Genomic DNA, 20313 nt, shown 5'->3' with positions numbered 1-20313 from the left:
TGCTTGGTTAATGTACAGCTGCACATGTTGGGGCCACTACAACATCAGCCCTTCTCCCTGCTGGCATGGCCACACATTCATGGGTCACAGTGACTTATTTCACTGATCCACAAACCCAGGGCTCACCCCCTGTATAGGCATCACCGTCATCACCTGGACAGGAGTGTGGAAAGGTCACATTAATGCAACTGGTTGCTTGCAAAATTACCTGCTCCAGGAGGGTGTATTTGCATGCTTGTTGGGGGAGAAATCATCACAAAACCTCCACCAGAGTGACCTAATTACTGTTAAGATTTCTACTAGTATGTACACACATACATGCACAGTACCTCTAGTGAAGCTGTACCTGGCTGAAAAGTGTAAAACCAGAGGACGCATAAAGTGAGACTGTTTAATGAGAACTTTACCTTCAAAATATTAGGGGACAATTAATACAGTGGGTGTTAAACTTGATCACTGAATAATCACTTAAGCATCTGGTTATCATTGCCATTCTTAAGAACAAAAAGTAAAAAAAAGCAACTGACCTACTTCACCAGTGTAAAAAAGACAAAAAAACCCAAAACAACCTCAAAACAAAACAAACGCCACAAAACTAAAAAAAAAAAAAAAAAAAAAAAAAAAACCAACACCAAAACAACAGAAAATCCACTGTCTCCTTCCATCCACATTTCTGGATTTCAGAGGCACCTTATTACAGCAGTTCTCCCTAGATACATCAGTTGGTATAGCATGGACTTTGAAGATTTTGTGGTAGCTTTCCCTGCCTTACTAGCAGAGCTGTGAGCTTGATGACTAATCACTTCTTAATAACTCATGTTTCCTCCCCAAAAGTCCCTGAAATGAAACTAGAGGAAAACATATGAGCAGGGATTTGTGAAGTAGAAAATCGCTTTGAAATGGGCTTATTTCCCAGTAACTCGTATGGTTTTTCTGGAAGGGGAGGGTAGGGCCAGCGCTGAATTCAGTTCTATTCCCCACATGCCCAGACCTTGCAATTGCAAAGTGATCCCTGGTAGTGTATTTCAGATATATCCTCAAATAATGAAAACAAAACACAGATTAATTGTAGACCTCTCTGACTTGACTGTTGCTTGAATTTTTTCTGTAGGAATTTTCAAATGCAGATATCTTTCTCCTGAGTATGTTCTCCCACCCTGGATTAGACAGGGAAAATAGTGTAAACCAACAGATACACATCTACGTCTACTCAGGACTTTCCCAGCTGTGACACTAAAATAAAGTTGGTGTGATCTTAGTTTCTGGAATGGGACAGGCTCTTTGCAGGATGGTATTTACTGATGCCACTTTATTGATCACCCTCTTGCACAGTGCAAGTACCTGAGCTAACGCTGGATCAAAAGGTGACAACAGCCCTGTGCCCCATGTACTTGATTGCCAAGAAAATTATTTTTGTAGCTGCCCAGAAGCAGACACATATTTTCTGGGGAGAGCCTGTGGGAGCTTTGGTATCTTCCCTGTTGCTTAAGCATCAGTAGAAAACACACACACTTCCATGTCACATGCCGTGGTTGCAGCTGCATGGCCCAGCCAGACAGATGAGAACTGCATCTGCCCATGGCTGGGCACATCACACGTGCTAATGCAGAAACTTGGAGTATTCAGCCTGGCACAAACACAGCAAAAAGGCAAGATGGATAGTACATGCCGCAGCTGGACATTGTCTTTTTTTTGGCCAAAACATTAAGGCTCCTAAGAAGAGGTATTTTGAGCATTCATAGTCAACTGAATTATGGGTTGGAAAAGCATCAGCCATGCAGTGCTGTCCAGTACATGCCCTTTTTTCTCCTCCTGGTTCATAAATTTTCACTCCTTTTTAGCTTTCTGGGCACGTACTGTACCTTGTGATGACATGGAAGAACAAGGCCTTTAAGTCTTTATTAATTGTTACTACTGTATGTTTAAAAGGAGCTATTTAGGAAATTCTAACTTTTGTTACCATAGGAATGAAGCTGTAGGATTCAGCAAGAGAGCAACTTAAACAGCAGTGTTTAAGTAATTCACTTCAACTTTAATTTTCTGTTCCCTTTAAGCTCCTCTTGGACATAAAGAAAAAGACTGTAAAAGTGCTCTCGTCCTCTCAGCGCCGCTTGAGTCTAGCCCAAATTAGGAGGTGCAGCCCTGTAATCTATAGCAGGGCTTAGCGATGTCCCTTCCCACCCGCAGAGCACCTCCTCTTCTTCCCGAGTGAAGCGGCATCAGTGAAGTGCTCCTTAGCCCAGGCAGAGCTCCTCATCTGTTTTTTCCCCAGCTAGTTTAAAGCAATGCTTATGCAACTTTTACGCCATAAGAACTAGGTGAACAGAGGAGCAGCCAGTCCACTGTACGAGAGCACGCTGGGATGCTCATACCCAATGAGCTCGCCCAGATGAGCTGACCAGTGATTTACCACCCAGTGTAATTCTGAACTAAGTGCCTTACTAGAGCACTTTTACATGCACCTTTCTGAGTTTATTTGCTCCTTTTTTCCTGTTTGAAAGGTTTAGGTCTACATTAAGTAAAAATCAAAACAGGACAGGTGAGTTGATTAATAATTCTGCTAGCCTTCTCCAGCAGGCAGGAGGAGACAAGGCAAGGAAGGACAGTAAAAAGCTGACACCCAGACTTGCTATTCCCCTCCACCTGTTTTTTAATCCTTTTGACCATGGGAACTTGATAAGCAGTAAGAAAGTGGAAAAAAGTTTTGTTTTCCCTGGCTTTGACTCTTTTTTGAGATGTTATCGACTTGTGAATGGTGTTGTGATTTCCCATCTCATGTTTGGGAGAGTCTTGGATTAGTCAGAAGGGACTAAGTAGAACAAGGAACCTTGCACCCCATTGCACAGATGTCTAACATTAATGATGAGACCAGGATGTTCTTCAGCAGTTGTTGATTGTGGCAACAGTTCTATTGATTTTCATGGTGCATGAGGGACAGCTTTAATTCTCCTGAATCACCACGCTCCTTTCTTCATTGCTGCTGAAGCCATGATCCAAAGTCCCAGTCAGGAACTGGAAGAGGAGCCTCTCCAGGATATTACAGTATGTGTCTGTAACTTCACAGATGCTGTCAGGTGGTGAAGCCACTTACAGATTAAGAATCTAATGCCTGGCTATTCCTCAGCAAATGAAGAAAAGCCAAGAAAGCAAGCCAGTGACCGTATTTTTGGCATGACTTCCTGGCATTACAGTGACCGTATTTATCACCCAACCTCTCCTTTTCCTTGCACATATCTAGCCTGCTCCAGCATTCTGCCTTGCATTCTTGCTTCTAGAGTCTGGTTTATCTTTCAGCTGTCTGGCCAAACCTACTTTAGTAACCTATGGCCACAGGATTCTGCCTCAACAACATATTACAAACTGGTCACAGGGATAGGGAATTACACAGCTATGCTAAAAAAAAAAAAAAAAAAAGACACTATCAACGCTAATCTAGCAGGGTACTTATCCACCAAACCCAGCTATTTGGAGATTACTTTGCTCTGTTTTAGCAAAGGTGTAACAGCACTTCCACAGCTCCCACTCCTGCTACTGTTGGCTGCAGGCAAATAGGGGTTTTCAGACACCACCCTGCCACACACGCATACCTGTTTCTGTGGACTTGGCCAAGCTGTTGAAGCTGGATCCTTTTATGGGAATGTACAAGAGGGGTTTTCATAAACCAGTTTGAGATTTTGGGAGGCACAGTTGCTGCTCTGTTGAGGTAGCTGATAGCTCTCTAGTCTCTCCACCCCCTCAAATCACCTCGTTGTGCTGCCCACTTATTTGCGCCTTCATTTCCACACAGACTCACATGCGTGGTCACAATCAAAAAGAGGACTTTAGTCATATTTTATGTAACATTTCCTTGCATCTCAAAGGGGAAAAAAGAGGACACAGAGGAGGAAGACTGTGAAGGACTAGAATGTTTTTATTGACTTTTCATTAAAAATTATTTCCCACCCAGGAATACAGGAAAACTTTTTTACCATAAAAACCTAGCATAGAGAAGTCTATAAAAAGGATACAACAGGTAAAAAAGGCTCTTATTTATCATATGCTGATGAGGGATTTTAACAGAGCACTTAACTGGTAGGTTTGTATTTTTTAAATATAAGCTCTCAAATGATTAGGAATATCAGGGTGAGGGGAGTCTTTTAGTGTTTCAACTTTCCTGCGAATACTTCAACATCCTATTGCATTATTTTGAATCCAGCCAAAAGACCAGACAACCACAGAAACAGTCAACTGAATAAAAGACAAACTAAAAGGAGAACCGCTGAAGTTACTCACAAACTTGGACAGGACAGCGAAATACAAAAGAGGGGTGGGGTGAGTGCAGCAGGGAAGAAGGAACAGTTTAAACTTATCCCAGAATATTACCAGCATCCCCTCAGGTATTTTATTCAAAAAGGTACAATTTAATCTGCATTGTCTTTGTATAAACAGCATAATCTCTAAGAACCTCTGCCTCACATACGCCTTTTTTCCTGAAGGCTGACAGAGCTACTTCACTGATAGTGTTCTGGTAAAATACCTTCTGGGTATACATAATATATATATTAAAAAATGTGCTTTTATAAACAACCCATTCTAAAGTTAATGAAACTATAATAGTTTATGGGCCAGAACCTTGGCACTTCTAATAAAAATGTTACTTCAGGGAACCAGAGCTGGTTGACAGCAGCTGAGAGTCTAGCCTAATGCTCTTACCAGGATGTCCTACCTCCTGGCTTCTCTTCTGCAGATTTCTCTAAAATAAACAGTATCTTACAATTCCCAGATTGGCACAGGAGCATGATTACACTCAGTCTACTTATTTCCTCATCCTTATGGTGCAAGGACATGCAAGATAGGTCCTGGAGCCGTCAAGCTAACACAACACCACCAAACTACCCGAGCAAGCTTGCAACCCTCGTGTTACGCTCCTTGTCTCACCAAAGGAAAGGCTGTCTGTAGAAATGGATTTTTAACATTCACGCCTCCCCCTTGTGTTTCTACTATGTGAACTCACCAGACTATGTTTATTTCTCAAAAGACCTCTCTAAATGTGAAATTTACACGTTGTATTTTCTTGGTTTCCTGGTAAATATGTAAATACAAGAGAGCACTAAGAATAAACGTTCTTTCAGTTGCCAAGGCTAAAATTTCCCACTGAAATCAACCAGTATTACAGCTATTACAGAAGTCATCCAATATTTAACAGAGGATTTGATCTTAGAAGATAGGGAGAATAATAAAAATACCTTCATCTAGCACAAGCTATGAAGAGACAAATACTACTAATTCTGTTCTATGGAAAAGAGGAATCTTGCCACTCACTTCATGAGAAGTGGGACTGAGTTGGGGTAGGAAGTTTGTTATTTTGTTTTCTTGTTGGTTTTTGTTAGGTTTTGTGGTTTTTTCCAAGCAATAAAAGTACTTTTATCCTGGAGATCCTGGAGAAAATAGCATGGAAGGCAAGGAAGAGAGAACTCCTGGCCTGATCCTGACCTCTGTGACAAGAATAAAATCACAGCTGTCCTTTTGTACAAAGAGTTTGTACAAAGAGAGGGAGGAAAAAGTTAGCTGATGACAAGCAGAAGAAAAAATCAGACAACAAACATACCTGATTTGCCCACACCAGCTCGACCGAAGATCGCCAGCTTCACTTCTGCACTCTTAGCCATGCTGGAAGGGACGGAGTGGTGACAAATTCACTCGATTATCTAAAGTGAAGCAGAAGAACCATTCCCAGCTCCTGTCTTTGGCTTCACCGTGTCATTGTGACGTCAATGCAGAGCCTGGGGAAGAACAACACGAGGATGGAGCTGCAAGGAGGCAGGCTCTTCCTCAGCCCCCCTTTTTTCTTTTTTAAATAGTCATGATAATTGATGCTATGTTCCTGCTTTAAACATCGCAGCAACACCACTGACACGTTTGGCACTGTTAGGGCAAAACCTGCCTTCAGCTTCTTAGCTCTCGCTGTTTGCTCCACAGTGGCACTGTAATACTGCACGAGGTACTAAACAACCCAAAGTACCTGCCTCACAAGGTTCCTTGTTCTTTCTTTCAGCTGTGATTGCTATATTTACTGTATTTGCCTCAGCTCCAATGAATTAGTTTTTGTAGAATGTATGTAAAAGCCACAAGCACTCACTAACCGTGCCTGCAGATAGATGATCTTTCCTCAAGCCCTCCAGTACCAGAAAGGTTTCAGTTACCCAGCTGCAGTTGCCTAAAAACCTCTAAGCACTTGTAACCTGCCAGTTCTGCTAAACAAATCTGTACCCAGTAGTTCTCTATGGCTCCTTGTTTAAACTGCCTCAGCTTGTACATAAACATTCGGCAAAGCATGGGGTTAGAAAAGGATGCCAGAGTTTCTGGTAATACACTTTTAACAGGCCACATGGGAATTATCTATATTCACAGCAGATTTGCTGCATGACCTTGAGCAAGGCACCTGGCACTTCATCTCCTTGATCTCTCTAGCCTGGACAGTAAAAAATATCACAGTACCTGTCATTGTAGAGTGCTTTAAGATCTTGGGCGAAAAATGGCAACTCTGACGATGATGATCCTCAGGCCTGACTTAAAACATCACAAACTCAGTCTCCCTGTAAAACAGGGCAGAACTTTACTTGTGAATGCAACCTGTTATGAAGGTTTGCTGTTGCGCTGAAGTGTTCGCTTTAGCCATAAATCCTAACAGTGACGTAGGAAGCTCGCTATGTTACTACCCGGTCTACAGCAAAACGCATTTCAGACGGATTTCTTGAAATAAAACCCGAGGCTTTTGCATACAGACAAAAAAAAAGTAAAGACGCCTTACACAGGGAAGGGATCCAGCTCATCTCTGACATCCTCATGCTCCTGAATCATTTTGCCTATGAGTGAATTTAGACCTCGATCGCCTTGCACGAAGCGCAAAGTTTTTCAGGAGCTGCACCGCCTGGCGGGGTGGGGGGTGGGTGGCAGGGGGACAGCGACATCCCCCTCCCGCGAAGGCTCCCGGCCGCCTGCCGGTAGCTCACGCAGCTCCGGGGGCTGCGCGCCCGAGCAGCGCCGCGACCCCGCCGCCGCCTGCGGCACCACGGGCCGGCCCCGCCGCGCCCGCCCCGCCGGCAGGTACCGCCGCATTTCCCCGCAGGCACCGGCACCCGCCCGCCCCGGCGCCGCGCCGGGCTCCGCTCCCCGGCCGGGTCCCGGCAGGTGCCTGCCGCACGGTGCGGAGCGCAGCAGCTCCCGCGGCTGCGGGCACCGGCCGGGCCGGCTCCGCGGCCCCGCGCGCAGCGTGCGCCGTGCCCCCCGCCCCGCACCTTCCCGCTCGCGCTCCTCCCCGCACCGCCCCCCCCCCCCAGCCCGCGGAGGAGACCCGCGGGCGCGCACAGCCCCGCGCCGGCCGCCCGCCGCTCACCTCCTTGCGAGCAGCGCGGGGGGCCGCGCTGGCGGTGCCCGCGCTGCGCCGCGGCGCTCAGCGAGGGAGGCGCGGCCCGGCCCCGGCCCGGCCCCGGCCCCGGCCCCGGCCGCACCCGCGCTCCCGCCGGCGGCAGCGGCGCGGCCGCACAATGCGGAGAGGCCGCCCGCCCCTCCGCCCGCCCGGCGGCGGCTCCCGCAGCGCCCCCCCGCCGCCGCGCGGCACTGCGGCGCCCCCTGCGGGCCGCCGGGAGCAGCACGCCGGGTGCCGTGCGGAGGGTGCCGGGCGCGGGTCCGCGGCGCCCCGGCGGGGCGGGGGGCGGCGGGGGGCGCCAGGCGGGACAGGGAGGGCCACCGTGGTGGCGCCGTCCCCTCGCTGTAGGTGCCGACGAGCGTCACCCCAGCCCGGCGAGCTCAGCCCTGAGGTTCGGCGTGTTTGGCGGTAACGCAGCCTTTAATTGTGCGGGACAGCGCGGTTGCTCACATGCATAAATTCTGACGAAGTGCTTTCTAGCGGGCCCGGCCAGGTCTGCTCCGTAGCTAATTCAACACCTTCGAGCACTGTCTTTCCCTCACTTTTGCTTGGTTAGTGCTGCCCACCGGTACCGCCCGGTGTAACGCTTTGCAGAGCCACGCAGCCTGCCTGCCCTGGCAGGCTAACAGCAAGGTCACTGCTCCCTCAGGTCGCTTCCCAGCAGCACCAGCTTTTCACACAGCGCTCTTCTCCCTGCATCCCAACGTGGCTTACGGCAAAGGAAAGCATTGTTACTTCAGTTTGCAAATGGGGAAAAAAGAGCCGTGTAATTACATCAGTCCCTCCAAGAAGCAGCGTCAGTGCCAAGGTCCAAGTTCTGAAATGATAGGACCAAATTCACCAGACAACTCTTACTTCCTTGTTTATTAAACTATCCAGTAATGTAAAGATGCATTAGTAACAGATGTGAACCAGAGCTGGAAAGCACTTAGAGCTCAGTGGGTGTTCCTCTTCTGTTTCTGTTCCAGCCTAGATCTGTACGAGATACAAGGTGAGTAAAAGACAAAGCTCTCCCCTCGCTGTCTTTCTTGATGGAAAATTAAATAAAAGTTGGGTTAGAAAGGATCTTCCATGATCCAAGTGTCTGTACAAAAGCATGATAACCGTTTAGGGAGCAGGATGGCAGTCCTGAGGAGAAATGAGCACCTACTATTCCCTCCAAGCTGTGCCAGCCGCAGGCACTCAGTAGCAGATCTTAAAATAGTTGTACTGCACATTATTTGAAGGAAAAAGAAAAAAAAAAAAAGAATTAGAAGGCAGATGTGAAAGCAGTAGTGTGGTTTATGCTTTACTTGTTAAAAGTAAATGCTGAGGCTTTAAGTCTTCACTCTCTGTTTGGTTTACATAATTTAGAGAGATTAGCTTTTTCCATCCTCCTAAGAGAGCAGCTGGCGAGTGTCTATTTTGCATCTGGGGAAATGTGTGTTGGTCTCGAAGCCTGACATTTGTTGTGTGTGTATGGAATTCACCCTGCATGGGGCTGTCAAATTAAATATGGTAACTGGCTTTTCCAAAGCAGAAGATAATTTATTGGTCATTAAAGTCCTAGTGGCTGTGCAGTCAGCTTGCACTGAAGTCTCTTATTGGTGCCAGGGCATGAGAATTTAGTAAGCACTAATCATGGACATAGGCAAAGGTTCCAGATGGTTGAGACCCACAGGGCTGGTCCAGGACCACTTCAATTGCTGTTTGTTTTCTCTGTACTCACTGTGCTTCTCATATATAAAGTTGATGGTTTGAGGATTATTTCCTACCCAAAATAGGTTTTGAAAGCCTTAGATTTTAGTCCTATAGAGCAAGGACCCCTTGCTTTGTTGTAAGCAATTGTTTGCTGGTAGCTGTGGCTGACTGACATGGTGTATTTTCTCAGTGGCTTTGCCACTCATGCTGATCCTAAAGTGTGCTCATGGGTAGTATCCTGGCATGGGTAATGAGATCAAGGTTTTCGCTGGGAAGACCATCACGCAACTGACTGCCTGAATGATGGGGCAGCTTCCTTTTCTGCCCTTCCATCTTATGAAAATCTGGGATAAGGGAAACAAAGCTGGAGATACAGAGTCTGATTCCAGGTGGTCTGTGTGCTGCCAGTCTGAATTCAGCTCAATCCAGCAGAAGTCAGGAGCACCCCCTTTCCCACCTCACCAGAGCCACGTGTCTTAGATTTCTCTCTCTTGTCCCTTGCATCTTTGGTGAGTTGTAGCATTTCACAGCCTTAATTCATTTTGAAAAGAGCACTTCCGTATATTTTAAAATTTTCCTGTTTTACTAGGAAAAGGAGCACTCCCGGCACAAGAGGATAGCTGTCTTATGGGAATTATCAGCTGGAGTGGACCTGATGGACACTCACTCCTTTTTGTAGGCTCCTTTTCTAATATGTCAAAGCAGTGAAGTGTGTCTGCCTACAGTTGTCAGTGAGTTTGTCTGTGGCTTTGTGACTCCCAAGGGCAACACTGAGCCTTGTAGCAGGGCAGAGCAGGCAGCCTCCTCTCGGCTGGTGAGCCCAGGCACTGCGGACACGTTGCTGCTGAGGAGCTGGGCCCAGCCACGCTGTGAACACAGATGCTGCAGCTGCAGGTCCATGGCTATGTAGCTGCACCAGGGTCTGTAACATGGGCCTGCACCTCACGATGCAAGGGATGCAGCTGGCTTAGCTCCCCTGTTACCCACACCTGGTTGCATCCCTTTTTGCTAAGATGCCCACCAGCGGTCCAGAGCAAGAATTTTGGTTCATTTATGGTCTGGTAAATGCCTGCAGTCAGCCAGTGTCTGCAGTCAGAGCTTCAGACTACCCTTGGCCACTAGAAACCCTGATGGCTGAGGAGCAGATAATGAAATAGGAATGTGAACTTGAAATGCACATAAAGCCACAGACTTAAGTGAAAGACAAATGCTGTTTCAGGATGGATTAACAGAGGTGCATCCAAGCGGTTACAGTTGATAGAAGTATTTTAGAAAGGCTCACAAAGTTAAGTACCACTAAATAATATTTTACTGGCTTAATAAGATATCTAAGTGTTGCCAAAGTCCAGAGTGTTCTTTCTGTCTGGTATGCAGGTGCTACCTGTTTATTGTCAAACACTTCTGCTGTTCATCATTTTCATTCTCAGTGCTTATGGTGTATTTTCTGGAGGTGTTTCTGTTGTGAAAGCCAATGGGATTTGCTTCCTGAAAGGCAGGAGAGAGGACTGGTGTGACACTGCAGGCCTGACAGCTAACACATGAAGAGGATGTATGAATAGCAAAGGAATGCTGAAAGTGTAGTATTTTTTTTCTGGAAACTAGAAATCCCATCATAGATGACAATTTTGCAGGTTTCAACAGCTTTCAAAACAAGATTTTGTCATGGGGCTTGATGAGATTCGTAAGAGAAGAAAAGATGACAGAGATCCAATTTCAGAAAGCCATTGAGTCTCTGGATCCTATGGAAAGTGTGGCTTTTCATCTTCTGAGCACCTTTGTGCAATGGAGTCCAAGTGTCTGTAAATTGTGGACCATGTCATGCCATTGGTGACATGGTCGAGGAAACAGACTCTTTGGGTATGGTTCCTGCAGTAGGGAAGGGGTTACTGAGCTCCATGACTACTGTCTTTGCTGCTGCTGTAGAAGACTAGCCCAGAACTGCAGTGAGGATTGCTCTAGCGCAGAGCGTGCCTGGTCAGAGCTGGATCCTTGTCTCAACCAGCAACCCATCAGTGACTTCATTTACTGTTTTGCCCTCCCTTCCAGAACTCTCCCAAGAGCTGAGATGGTACTTGGTAACTAGTAAAAAAACTACCAAGTAAATAGCTTGTTAACACAAATATTTGTAGCTATTACTAAAGATTCATGGGGAAACATTCAAATTGTTTTCTTCATTTCCACAGAATATCTTCCAAATGTTTTTGTGTTGGCTCTCAGCAATGTACATAAATCTGTTCAGTTACGCTAATCTAGCACCATGGGGAAAAAAAATGCAAGTTTGTCATTACATTATGGATGAACTTTGCTGTTAGTTCAGTTTGTAGTCAATGTGAAGTATTGCTGGTTTAAATTAATATTGCATTTTCTCCTATTTTCCCTTGTGGCTCATGAAACACTGAGTTTGTAAGGATGGGTTTTCTTGAGTATACACTAAGGATTTATAACTTCTCTTTCTCTCAACTTTTTCTTCAGTATATAGAAGAGAAATCAGATACATGTTTTTAAGGTGCAGGCTTTATTACTTAATAAGTGTTTATTTCTAATGTAATAAATAAGACCACAATCTTGCAAAGATTTTTTTCTGTTAAACCTCACATGGACAGACTTAATTCCCCATTAGTATCACCTGAAGGTGGGCTGCAGAGTTGCCTGTAGAATCCAGGCTTCAACTTCTTGTTCCATTTGGCTTCATGAGGTGCCAAAACAGGGCACTGGAGATAGACACAGGATGTTCTTCACAGCATCTTGTGGATCTCACACATGCAAATGCCTCTGAGCTATGCCCTAGTGCAGGCCACCTGTCTCAGTAGGCATTTGGTGCATTTACAAGGGGACATATAAATACATAGCTTGGATTTCTTGCAGTAGCAAGATTTTTATCAGGGAAATTTAATAGTGGTACGTGTGCAAAGCTGAGAGGCACAGCTCAGTAGGGACTATTGCTAAATAGAGTAGCGAAGTGTAAACTCATGTTTTATAACGCATAGATAATGGATACTCTTCATATTGCCCATCAAAATGCATAAATTCTGCTAATCCATGTTTCTTCTCACCTGTGCTGTTGACTAGGTTGAATCCTGACAGTCTTCCCTTAAAAATGGGCAAGCTGTGACTCCACACTCATGGAAATACAGCAGTGACTGTGCTGACTCCATCACATTTTGGTACATTATTGGTTTTGTTCTTTGTTTAGGGTTTGCTTTTCTGGTATTGTTATTTCTCCCTCCACACTAACTCATATCACACAGAGGTCCTTTAATAGGTTTTTGTTAAGGTAAAATTAATTGCTGTATAACCCCAAGGAAATCAGGGTGGCTATAGCTCTCTCATGCATATTTATAACTATTAAATACCTACTTGCTTTAAAACTGAAGAAGTACAGTTTCTACACCAAAGTTTGGACTAAAAATTAAATCACCTACATACTAGTCTGCAAACTAGCTAGTACTTTTCTGCTAGAGAGATTTGTGTTATGGTTTTAATAAAGTAATAAAGTAATAAAGTACAGTTATAGAATTAAAAACCACTGGTAATGGTCGCGACCAATTTTGCAACAAATGTGCAATACCAGTCTTTATTAATGAATGAGTTACTCTGGTGTGTCATCTTAATTTCTTACAGATGTATTCATGTTCTTTGAAAGGACCAGTGGAAATTGTCATAAATTCATTTGCTGTTCATGTTAATGAATGCTAGTCCTTATTCTTCCTCAGTGGTATTATGATTGCAATCTGGATTGCCATAGGGACCCGACTGTAATTCATCATCGCTTCAGTGTTCAAATTCTCTGGTGGAACCAGATATTAGTGTCGACAACATCTGGAGTTTTACGTCTGTCATCTTTTTTCTACCTCCTTCCCTCTGTTTAATCAAGAGAATGGGAAGGGGAAATTGCTGTCATTGCTAATATCTTCCAGAAACTGAATGACTGCTAGGACTTTGGAGGATATTTGGACCTAGGGTGTAGGAGATACAGGTCTGTTCACAGAGGTCAGACTGAGGAACATCTGCATTCAACACACTGTAATGCCAGTTGTCATGGCATGCCGAGAGAGGCAGGAGGCCACACTTCCATCTCCCATTCTGAAGCCAAGCAGTGGATTTGACGAGGGATGTCCTTTCACAGGAGAGTGTCTTGGTGACCACAGTATATACGTATGTGTGTGAATACATACCCCACTTCTGTCACTGGGGCTGGGGCTGTTCCATGTTGTATAAAGCAGTTCTGTACTTGTATCAAGGAGACAGATAGGTTGTCATGGATTTTAAGTAGGAATTTATCCACACCTGACGAAATCCAGACTTGCTTCCTACCCAAGCCCTTCAGATGCTACTCCTTTCTCAGGGGCAGAGTTTAAATGAGCTCAGGGATACAGTGCAAGGGAAATCTTGAACGCAGGCTATTCCTTAGCATAGAACATGTCTGCCTGTCCTTGCAGTGTATGAGAGTATGCTGCTTTGTGGGAATATGACCATGGCTGGCATCAAATAGACACATCAGCCCGTGTCCTTCCTAAAATGGCCTGATGTACAGCAAAGTACTGTGTGAGTACTGGGCACAGCCAGATAGCAGGCTGGGGATACACAATGCTGTCAGAGAGCACCCATAGACATAGATGAAAGGGCTAACCCTGCAGCCCTGTGGCTAGGGTGAAGACAAATGTGGCAGTCCCTGCCACAAAGAATATTTAATTACATTTAGGAAAACATCGATGTGATAAAATTAGAGCATCCTGCCTCAAAACAGTAGCATATTGATGGACAAGGTACAGTATTGTGAGTTTGGAGACGGCTTGATTCAGAACTCTTCAACAAAAGGAAAAATTGGCATCCTATACATAGCGCTAGCTAAAGATGGTGTAAAGCCAGAAGGAGGAAAAGTGAAGAAATTGTCACCACAAGAGTAATTTTCTTACTTTTCTGGCTAAGCTAATCAGAATTGAAATGCTTCATTTTAGGTTAGCCTGACCACTGCATTAACAGAAAATAAGAATTTTTTTTTAAGAGAAACAGACTTTTATCCTTTCATTTGTTTCTCACTGATTTCGATTCCTGTGTGTAAGAGACAGATATTTTGTTTATAAAATCCATTAATGTTTATAAATTCTCCAGAAATATGCTTTTGTGCTGTCCTCTGTCCTGTCTGCTTGGGAGGAGCTTGAATAAAGATAATTAATCATCCTCCTTCAAATCTAGCCCTTAAAATTCCTCCTTGCCATAATCCCTAAAATCAACTTAACAAATGTTTGTCTACGAATATGGAATGACCACTGCCTATCGTGCTGTTATGTTTCCAACCTTTGTCCTTCTCCATCTATCTACATCCATCAGTTGTCTTCCAGGACTATGAGTGTGCTGTGGTAGGGAACCAACTTTTATGCATCCAAACCCTCCACATCTGGAATGGCCTCTGCACAATTCACATCAATAGGATGGTGACACATCTTGTAAACATTTTGAAGGAAAATCCAATCAAGGACTGGATGATCTGCTATCCATGAGCCTTGCAGACTCAAATCTGACTCATGTATCCAGGGTTGCTGGGGACTGAATGATTTCTTCTGTCCTCCAGTGCGTGCTCGATGTATGTAATTTTGCCTTGAAGTGTGCTTGTGTATCCCTTCTCTTTGGTGCTGTTTTGGAGAACAATACTCTGGGATTTATATTGCCACTTTTCTGCACAATATTTAGGGACAATATCTGAGGGGAAAAAAACCTAAACCGCCAACTTTTTATATACTTGATGTGTTAGTGTCATCTAAATATTTTTTGGAACTACCTCTGAATTCTTTATGTATAAGGTGATGAGGGAAGGCAAGCAGCCTCAGACCCTCCTCTGTTCAGGGCACAGCTGGTGAAGGAAATGAGGAAATAAGGAGCTAGTTGGAGCTGGTAACACACGCTGAGCATTTCTGTGCCGCTCTGTGACTGTAAGACACGAGGTGATGGCGCTAGTGGATAATCCGTCCTCATCTGGAAATCATTATTTCTAATCAGTCTAGCTTTTGTATGTTAATTACTGTTATCATATTACTTGTCAAATTTTCTGTGAACTAGTTTCTGAGGCTGTGTGTCTGCACTGTGAGTTTCAGGTGGCAACAAAGACCTTTAGGCACCATTTGCAAATTATTAATAAACAAACTTAAAAGTTTGTTAGGACAAAATGCGAGAAGTGGTTGGAGATACCCTCCAACGAAACAGAAGGCAATATTAACAAACAGATATTAAAAAGACAAGTTTCTCAAGGTATTATCCTGTCAGGTAGAGAAACTCTGAAAGAACTTATTTTAGAAAGCAACTAGTAATGCCATAATTTCAGAAGTTTTTAAGCACATGTTAAATTCCCATGGACTCCGTGTTCAAATGAAGGCAAAACTTCAAGGATTCAATAAGACAGCTACAATTGGAACAGCAGAAATACCTAAGATTAATTCTCTAGTTTTTTACCCAGGCTTCCCATCTTCATGTAAACAGAAATCCCATGGAAAACAGTGTAACATTATTATGGCGATTAACTAACCAAGCAGTAGCTAGTTTATTTAAGGTTCTCATTATTTTGGTATCTGCTGATAGTGGGATAGCAGGAATATAATTAAGAGTACTCCTTAAGGAACACTATCCACTAATGCCTGAACTATACCCTTAATTAGTATGGTATCATCCATAATAATAATGCCTTTTAAAAATCCATTAAATGTTTTGGGCTTCAGTCAGACAAAAGATTAAAAAAATAAATGTTTCATTTTTAAATACTTACAGCTAATACTTAGTTTAATTTCTTTTTTGTTTTGGCTCTATACAGAAAAAAAAAAACAACTACAGGAAACTCTTGATTGAGAGCAATGAACATCGCTGCAATATTCTTGCAAGATTAAAGAACATCCTGTACAACTGTATATTGGTTTTTTCATTTGTTTCTTGAGTTTTCTGCCTCAGGAATGAAGCAGCACATTTTCTCTAATGTCACACAAAATTGTAGTTCAGCCATTTCATGCATACACACGCACAGCAAATGGGCACTGAGAAAGAACATGTCATGTGAAAGGTTAGTTATAAGAATTTGACAGTATTTTGGCTAGTGTTGGTTAAATTTATTCTAAACTGTGGATCTTCAAACACGAAAAACAGTACTTTTTCCACATTTGAGATGATTTTTGATTACATCTGTTTAAGGACAGAGGTAATCTGAAGTCCTTGTAGCAAAGAAAGATGAAGACTTTTCTGTCGTGTCCCATATTCAGACTGAAACACTGAAACAACTGCTCATTGCTGTCCTTGCAGCAAAACGAGGAGATATTTGAGTGTCATGCACAAAGCAGAGAATGGCGATGTATCTCTTTTGAGTAAAGTAACTCCGAAAAATATAACATAAATGGTTGTAAATAGTAGAACAAAAATGAGTTCATCATTTGCTTACCTAAAGGTTTTGGTAAAAAGTCTTAGAAGATAGTTGTGGTTTGAATTTTTTGTTGTCCATTTGGGAAATCTATAAGAGGTCATGATATTCATGAAACATTCATAAGTATATTTTCTGAAAATCAGGCACACAGAGTTGTCCATTGCTTTTGAAAACATCCAACTCTTGTCTAAGATTACTGTTAATTGAATCAGTATTCATATTTTGAGTGATTTAATGAGTGGATGCTTAATCTGACATATCTCATACCAGTTTGATGTTCAGAGCACAGTGGTCCAGTATTTTGTAAACATTAATTCCATATCAGATGTTTCCAACTAAGCAGCCAAACTGAGGTAGCCCATAGCATCCAACTTGCATATGATATGATGTGTGTCTGTGATGCTTTGCATTTCCTGTTAGTGATATAAGTATATTGGAACAAGTTTTCCATTGTATTTAGAATTACGGGTTACCTCTCATGTCTCAGTCAGACAACAGGCTGAGAGTCCAGCCTGAATACAACATGATCATGCAGCAAATCAATTAGTGGAACACTTTTTCTGGTCCTGATCCTTCACTCAGACCATGCTGTAAGGATTTCAGTTCTGGACTAAGCTTGGATTGTACTTGGATCTACATCCCTTCATACGGCTTATTTGTAAAAGTAAGTGAAACATACCTCTTAGTAATTATAAACCAAAATTTAATAAAAACTCTCTTCTCCTTTGTAAATTACTTTAAAATATCACATACTAAGAACTCATTCACATTCGTCTAATAAAACTATTCGTAAACTAAAAATTCTGGAATGTAGCACCCATAAAAAATAGCTCTTTTTAACTGGGAAAAAAATCTGTCTGACCTAACCTGAACTCATCATAGTCAGGAGCCCTTCTTTCTTGTAAGTGGGCCCTGGGAAAAAGTATTGTTAGCTGTGGACAGTATCTGTAGCTAGTGTCTCCATTCTGGGCATTATTACTAATGGTATCCTCTTAAAAACAGCACGGGTGGGCAGGTTATTTCATCTGTCTTCAGCATTTAATACACATTTGGTCTAAGCCACTATCTGACTTTCTGTGATCCATGGAGTTACCTCTAACGGGCAGTTCATCTCATCTCTCTCTGAAGGCATCTTGGAGGCTCCAGTGTTCCAATACAACCTAAGAATTTACAGCTGATATAATCTACTTACAGCAACCCTTCTCACTAAGCTGGAGACTGGTCACAGGCATCCTACCTCCTCTTATAGTCAAAGTGACCTATTGTGGTGAGATGCATTGAGTCTAGCATGCTCTTTTGCTTGTTTCCATTAACCGTAAAGTGATTTTAGTTGAGGAGCTCAGGCAGAGCCATTGTCTAACAGCCAAATTTGTCTTATTTCCAGCTGAAGTCTTGAACATTTAGCTCTCAGGGTCCATCCTTATAACGTGTATTTCCCAAGAAGTGACTGCCCCGCAGCTGGAGGTGCAGGACTTTTATCCAGGAGTTTAAAATTTTGCATTCATATTTGATGTCTGTGCTCTACCTGGCAGGTTTGTGGCTTTCATTCTTGTTTTTACAGAATATGAGAAACCTGTAAAAATGACATATTTATGGTACAATCTTGTTCAGAGTTGTGGTCTATGGACAATGGTTTGTTTTCTGGACCACAAGAGAAGTGTTCTGGGAAGCTTCATACATGTCATTCCTGAGAGCTTTTCACCCAAGACACTTTGTTTCTCTTAACTCCTGGTTTTGTCTGCCTTTAGCTTTTACAATAAAAACAAAAAAACCCAAAACCAAACCAAACCAAACCAAAAAAAAAAAAAAAAAAAAGCCAGATAACCTAACCACTGTAATTGTGAACTACAGTCTGCCTGGCTTTATTATACAATCTGAGGTAGTCACCATCATCACCTGCAGCTACATAAAAGGCTTGATTGCTCCCTTTCTTAAGCATGAACGGGGGAGACAGCCTGGTTTTCACAAGGTCCACTATTGTCCTCAGTGCTAAACCCCGCTATAACTACTGGCAACTGCAAGCCTTTCCGTAAAACAACCACCTCCAGATGCACAAAACAATTTAATGTGGGTTTCAGGGTGGCACCTCTTAAAAGGCACGAACTAGCAGTCTCTATTTAGAAATTTGAATTTCTAGGCTGAATTTCAAATTAAACAAAGATATTTTCCCTTTGAGGTTTTTCTAGGGATGCCATGGTAAGAGGAATGCATCTTTATATCTTTTCTAAAGCAGGCAGTGTGTGCATTCCATGGCCTTGCGCCACCTGCATCATTAAGCCACCTTCTTCCCTGATTTATGTTAAACTTCTAAGCACCAAAACTCTGCTAACTATCCAACCAAACTAAAAATAACTTCTGAAAATAATCCAATGTAAAAATGTTTGCATTCTAAGAGAGAAAGCAATCTACGCTCTACAACCCTTGTACTGTGTTAAAACACTGATAAAATTTCTTGTTACTGACAGTACCAAGACATGTAAAGAAACTAATTACTTGCAAGCTGCTTCTGAATGATAATTAAAGAAGCCTGGTGTAGTTGCAGCTTTGAACTATCAAAATGCTGTTAGACTAACACTATGGAAGAAATGTACTAAGCTCTACAGATAACAGTGGTTATGCATGGAAATTTCCCTAATGGAGTGCAAATTTATCCCTTATTTGACTTGTGCCAAGTGTTAAACACTCACACTATATTTTTAAGAGTGTTCCTGGTTTTGTTCATTTTTCACATGACTAATTAGAAGGTTGTATTGAGTAAGGAAAAATTTGCACAGCAAAACTAGCACTAACAGTGTGGCTGTTCATTAAATCTTGCTTCCCATGTATAATTCAGTTTGAAAAAACTTAATATTTTAACAAAATTTATACTTCAAAACAAGAAGAAGAAACAAGAAGCATTGCAATGGTTCTACCCTGTACACCTAAACCAAAACTAGGGATGTAGGTTCATGATTTTGGAGGGCTTTTATTTTAAGAAGAGAGACTCATTGTTTTGAGTGACGCTCTGTTGTCAGTGGAGAAAATGAAGGAGTGCTCCCAGCAATTCAGGACACCTGCAGAGCTTGACTTCTGGTTCATGTAACTCTTAAGAGCAGTATCTACTGATCAGTGCTTAAAAAGGGAGCAAAGATGTTTAGCCTTCCTATGTAAAATTAGTTTCTTGGAGTTAGTCCCTTTGCCTGTTAGGACTTGTAACTTCCCTCGGTATCTTTCCACGTGTGCCAGGTAAGGAGATGGCATGTATGGAAACAGATTTCTAGAAATATTTATTCATGGTTATATCAACTACAAACAGTTGTTACATATGAGCTCCAAATTGATTGGAAAAGGATCATCATGTAATGTGTGCAGTGTAAGACTTTGAAATGTGATAGCCAGCCAGCTCCTGGCACGGGAAAGAAATTTCTATGTAGGGGCTTTACCAAAGATCTTTGAATATTTTCAATATAGAGGAAAAATAAAACAAAACAAAACAAAAAAACCCACAATATTTTTTTTTTTTTTTAAAAAAAAGACCAGACCATTAATGTTGTTGAGACTGTAGCAGAACAGTATTGGAGCTCTATGTCCAACAGTTATAACAAGAAATGCTTTCCCTCTGTAATTTAGGACAATAGCAGTGACTGAGTGAGCATTTCCAAAAAGAAGTGGGATGGAGAACCTTCAGATCCTATGTCTGCCTGGTTTAATAGTTGAGTTCCGAAAAGCTTTGTCAATCCAATGCAATGAATTAGGAATATCTGAAAAAAGTATTGGAAACACTTGTTTACAACAAGGTTTCAGTGACTGAGTTTGAATTATATTTACTAAAAGCCTTTCTGTTTGG

General features: G+C 42.7%; 1 protein-coding gene across 3 annotated transcripts in view; it reads right to left on the bottom strand.

The window, feature by feature from the left end:
* Window positions 1-7448, bottom strand: part of RERG (RAS like estrogen regulated growth inhibitor) — a 109556-nt gene extending 102108 nt beyond the window's left edge. For 2 of the 3 annotated variants that reach the window (XM_040596732.1, XM_040596734.1), the window contains exons 1-2: window positions 7376-7448; window positions 5588-5762 (exon numbers count right to left, since the gene is read on the bottom strand). In XM_040596732.1, coding sequence (XP_040452666.1) covers window positions 5588-5648 — 61 coding nt within the window. In that variant the 5' untranslated portion in view covers window positions 5649-5762; window positions 7376-7448. Of the gene's footprint in view, window positions 1-5587; window positions 5763-6477; window positions 6578-7375 lie in introns of those variants that run through there. The other variant, XM_040596733.1, reaches the window with a different exon arrangement.
* Window positions 7449-20313: the final 12865 nt, after the last annotated feature.

Source organism: Falco naumanni, chromosome 5 (assembly GCF_017639655.2).
Source record: "Falco naumanni isolate bFalNau1 chromosome 5, bFalNau1.pat, whole genome shotgun sequence".
NCBI lineage: Eukaryota > Metazoa > Chordata > Aves > Falconiformes > Falconidae > Falco > Falco naumanni.
This window is presented reverse-complemented; position numbering and strand designations above follow the sequence as displayed.